This window comes from Malus domestica, chromosome 04 (assembly GCF_042453785.1).
Source record: "Malus domestica chromosome 04, GDT2T_hap1".
In the NCBI taxonomy this organism is placed as follows: domain Eukaryota; kingdom Viridiplantae; phylum Streptophyta; class Magnoliopsida; order Rosales; family Rosaceae; genus Malus; species Malus domestica.
This window is the reverse complement of record NC_091664.1, coordinates 18475173-18478988: the sequence shown is the minus strand read 5'-3', so window position 1 is coordinate 18478988 and position 3816 is coordinate 18475173. Positions and strand designations below refer to the sequence as shown.

The following is a 3816-nucleotide window of genomic DNA, read 5'->3' as shown; positions in this document are numbered from 1 at the left end:
AAACCTTTAATGGCTCGATACCATGTTAAAATAAAGAAACACAACAAGCATTGAAACAAAATTGAAGGTTTTAGAGAGAGAGAGAGCACAGAGAAGAAGAGATTTCTTATTTCTTGATTGGAAGGATACGACGATTCACCAATGTAAAGGTAATTTGCACAACTAATCTCTGCAACCTTATCACTTAACAAATTCTAACAATACTAACTAACTCTTATGCTTATCAAGTGACAAATGTATCAATCCACACCATCCATACACTCTATTCCCTAACATGGTGTAGTCAACAAAATATGGGTGTTAACAAAACAACCCTTTGTTTTTAAGGGAACTTTAAAGAAAAGCTCTTGGTACTGTTCACTTTAACGAAAAACCACATTTTTACATAAAAAGTCAATCCTGATATTATTCACTTTACTCTTTATTTTGTTATTATTGTTAAAACTCAAAGTTTTCAAGCCATTTTCATTAGTTTTCCTTTGTTTTTAGTGCATCACTTAGATGACCCAACCCTTGTTTGCGTGGATTCATATCTATATAGATCCCTCATAATCAAGATCATCATCAACGGCCCAAGTAGTCCATCAATCGGATTAATTTTCAGTTTGGATTTTTCTTTCCTTTAAAAATGGACCAAACTTGTATGTATCAAGCCCATAGTTTGCACAAACCCTTTGTCTAATGGTTCATGTTTGTAATTTTGTTTCTAATGAAGTTGAATTTTCAAAAAGGTAAGGCTAGAAAGATCAAAATTTTAAATCAAATTGGTAATTTAAATGATATGGTTATTGATGATTGGATTATTATTTAATTATTAATTAACATACTTATTTCTTATTGGTAACATATTATTTTGTTTAAAAATGTGATTTTCCTAAGATTATCCTTTCCAAAAGAAGAAACACAATTGGTTATTCCATTACCATATACCAAAGAGCGAAAATCAAAAGTTGATAATTTATTTTACATATTCTGAGAGACATGCAACCAATAATCCCAACTAACTTGCATTCACATATCGGCAATCCTTTCTAACTTCTCCTTGGTCTCCAGTAAGCGGGTTGTTCTCAGACAAAAGAAGGACAGCCCTAGAAAACTGCTCGCTGAAGTAGCCGTTATCGGCAGCCATCTTTTCCACAAAGGGCAATGTAGCTGGGTCAGAAGCTAGTTCTTGGTCGACGGTGAGCAGACCCTTGTGGCTCAGCAGGTTCTTGTAATAATAGTTGTCGAGAAGCATGGGTGTTTCACGGTCGTTCCTTGCGTAGAGAACTGCTTTTGGGTCTGGGGTTGGAGTTGGGCACCGACCTTTGAGGTATTCGGCATGGTCAGGGTCTAGGGTTGGATCCACGGTTGGGTAGAGCCTATCTACCAGGTTCACACAGTGGACTCGACCCACAGAGTGAGCTCCTGCATAGAAAATCAAATTGCCATCCTTAAATAAGGTGTTTTTTTTCTTCTTCATGAAAATCGAGTGTTGCACTTATTTGCCATATTATTATACTTACTTTGTTATGGACTTGCTTTGGTTATTATATTCAAGAAGTATTTTTATTTTTGGTCTGATATTCAACTAGTAGTGTTCTCATTCGATTGAGGATTTACCATTTGATCAAGAATAATCTTAAGGGACCTAACTTATGTCATAACTTTTTCAAATCTCAACTGATGTGATAGTATTTTGTTGTTTATAGATTTACGGATTTAATTTGTTAACAAGTTATAAACGATCGACATGCTATCACATCACTTGGTCCTAAAAACTTTGAAATAGTTGGTGCAATTTTGTAATCTAATCCAATATATAGTAATTAACTATTAAGTTTAATTTTGTACAATTTATGATATGGACCTGATGACTGGTTTATTCGTTTGGTATAGATATGGAGGTCCCTAGTTTTTGTCTTGTATAATAAGATCGAAATTAGCTGACCCTTAAGCTATTTTCATTACAAAGCATGAGGATACAGAGTAACCGCCTCTCTAGACTTATTGTTCTTCAGGATAAGAGATTTATTTATCTGTTTATTGTGAAATTATTAGAACGAGATTTTGTTTCGACATTTTTTGTGTTTTGGTTGAATTATTATATTATACAGATAGCTAACATTTATTCAAATACATGACATATTCAAGAGTTGATGTCAAAGATAATGGAAATTTACCTAAAATGGCCACTGTTCCTTCAGCATCGATGCCGATGGACTGAAAGCGAGAAAGCACTGAAGATATGGAATCATTGTGATTAGGAATAAACTCTTCCACCACACTTGCATAACTCTCCTTGCTGTCCTTCCTTCCCGTCTTCATCTCAATGCGTGGCCCTCCTAACTGCAATTAAACTTTCCTAAGTAACTAATCTCAACGAGACAGAGAGCCTAACCCCTCAAAGAAAAACTAATTAATATCGAACATGAAGAAAGTCATCTGAAACGATAGTTTAATTTTCTAACATCCTTTTTTTTATTGCAAAGATCATAAAGAGATTTTGATAGAGGAAAGAATTGAAGCAAATAAATGGCATGTAATATTAAAGTTTTCTAAGTCAGCATGTGATCAACAAATGCATAGTCACTCATTTTTGGATTTGATATCAAAGTTTGAGGTAAAAACTTCAAAAGTACATCCATTCAATCTACAATCTTGATATCAAATCCAAAGGCGGTGACTTTGAATCTTTAGTCACGTGGTGACTAGGAGAACATAACTCACTATAATGCATACCATGACAATTCCATCTCTTGCAGAAAGAGCAACAACATCAGCACAAGAAACTGTGGAAGGGCATTCGTCCTCAAGGGCCTTTTTGATTGTGTTTACGTACTTGAAATTTCTCATCCCGAAGCTCCTCCCCGATGCCTTCTCTGACTCTATGCCAGTCACACTCTCTAGCAATAGAGAGGCATCACATCCCTGCATGCCACAAATTAATGTTAATTAATTAATGAAAATTTTGAATGTGATCTCTGTTACTAAATTAATTAGTGCTCAAAAGTCAAAGGAAGACAACTCATACCTGAACAACGCAATCGTGAAAGAGATTTCTTAACCAAGAAACGGCTGTATTCCCATGTTCATGGTATAGCTTGGTGACCTCTTGCTTGATGACTTCTTCAGCTTTTGGGCAACTATTGGAGTAATAGTTAAGTTGCAGCTCACTTTTACCTATGTCAATGTCAAAATACACAACATTGTCAACTTAGCGAACTTTACAGTTTCTCGTTATATATAAACTCCTACATAAGGAAAAAAATCATCTCGATGTTCAACACGCTCTATTTAATCAATAGTCCAGATTGACAGACTCTATTTAATCAGGTACATATCGATAGATTAAAATGACGTACGTAGAGGATAGTTATATTTTTCACATGCATATATAGTTAGAATCCACAAATAAATGTAAAAGGTATGGTGAAAATATGTACCAAACTGAAATTGCAAGAGCAATGGAAACAACAAAAACATCAAGAAGCTTGAGAAAGCGTGGTGCTTATAGAAGGCCATCTTGCTTAGCAGTTCTAGCTGTTCCTTCGCTTCTTGCTTGTGTGATCTATGTGAGCTATGTGTTGACCTTTATATTGGAATTGTGGGATGTGGTAGTTACTAGTTAGTAGGATTGGATCAAAATGGAAACCCAGGAATTAAGCCTCTCTCCACCGAGCCACTATCTTTGACGTTTTCACATTATGTCTCACGCGTGAAGGTTCCACTAAAACCAAATAATATAATCTGAAATTTAACAATCGCAAATAATTAAATTTTGTGGTCCATGAATAATACCAACTTATTGTTTTTCTATGATGACAGAATTATATA

The 3816-nt window shown here is 34.9% G+C and overlaps 1 protein-coding gene across 1 annotated transcript; it reads right to left on the bottom strand.

Moving 5' to 3' along the window:
- Positions 1 to 898: 898 nt before the first annotated feature.
- Positions 899 to 3583, bottom strand: LOC103433277 (peroxidase 21). Its single transcript, XM_008371522.4, has 5 exons — positions 3426 to 3583; positions 3014 to 3162; positions 2722 to 2910; positions 2163 to 2328; positions 899 to 1407 (listed from the first exon to the last, which is right to left on the bottom strand). The coding sequence occupies exons 1-5, from the start codon at positions 3502 to 3504 to the stop codon at positions 1001 to 1003; spliced, it is 990 nt and encodes a 329-aa protein (XP_008369744.2). The 5' UTR covers positions 3505 to 3583; the 3' UTR covers positions 899 to 1000.
- Between the last annotated feature and the right edge of the window lie 233 nt (positions 3584 to 3816).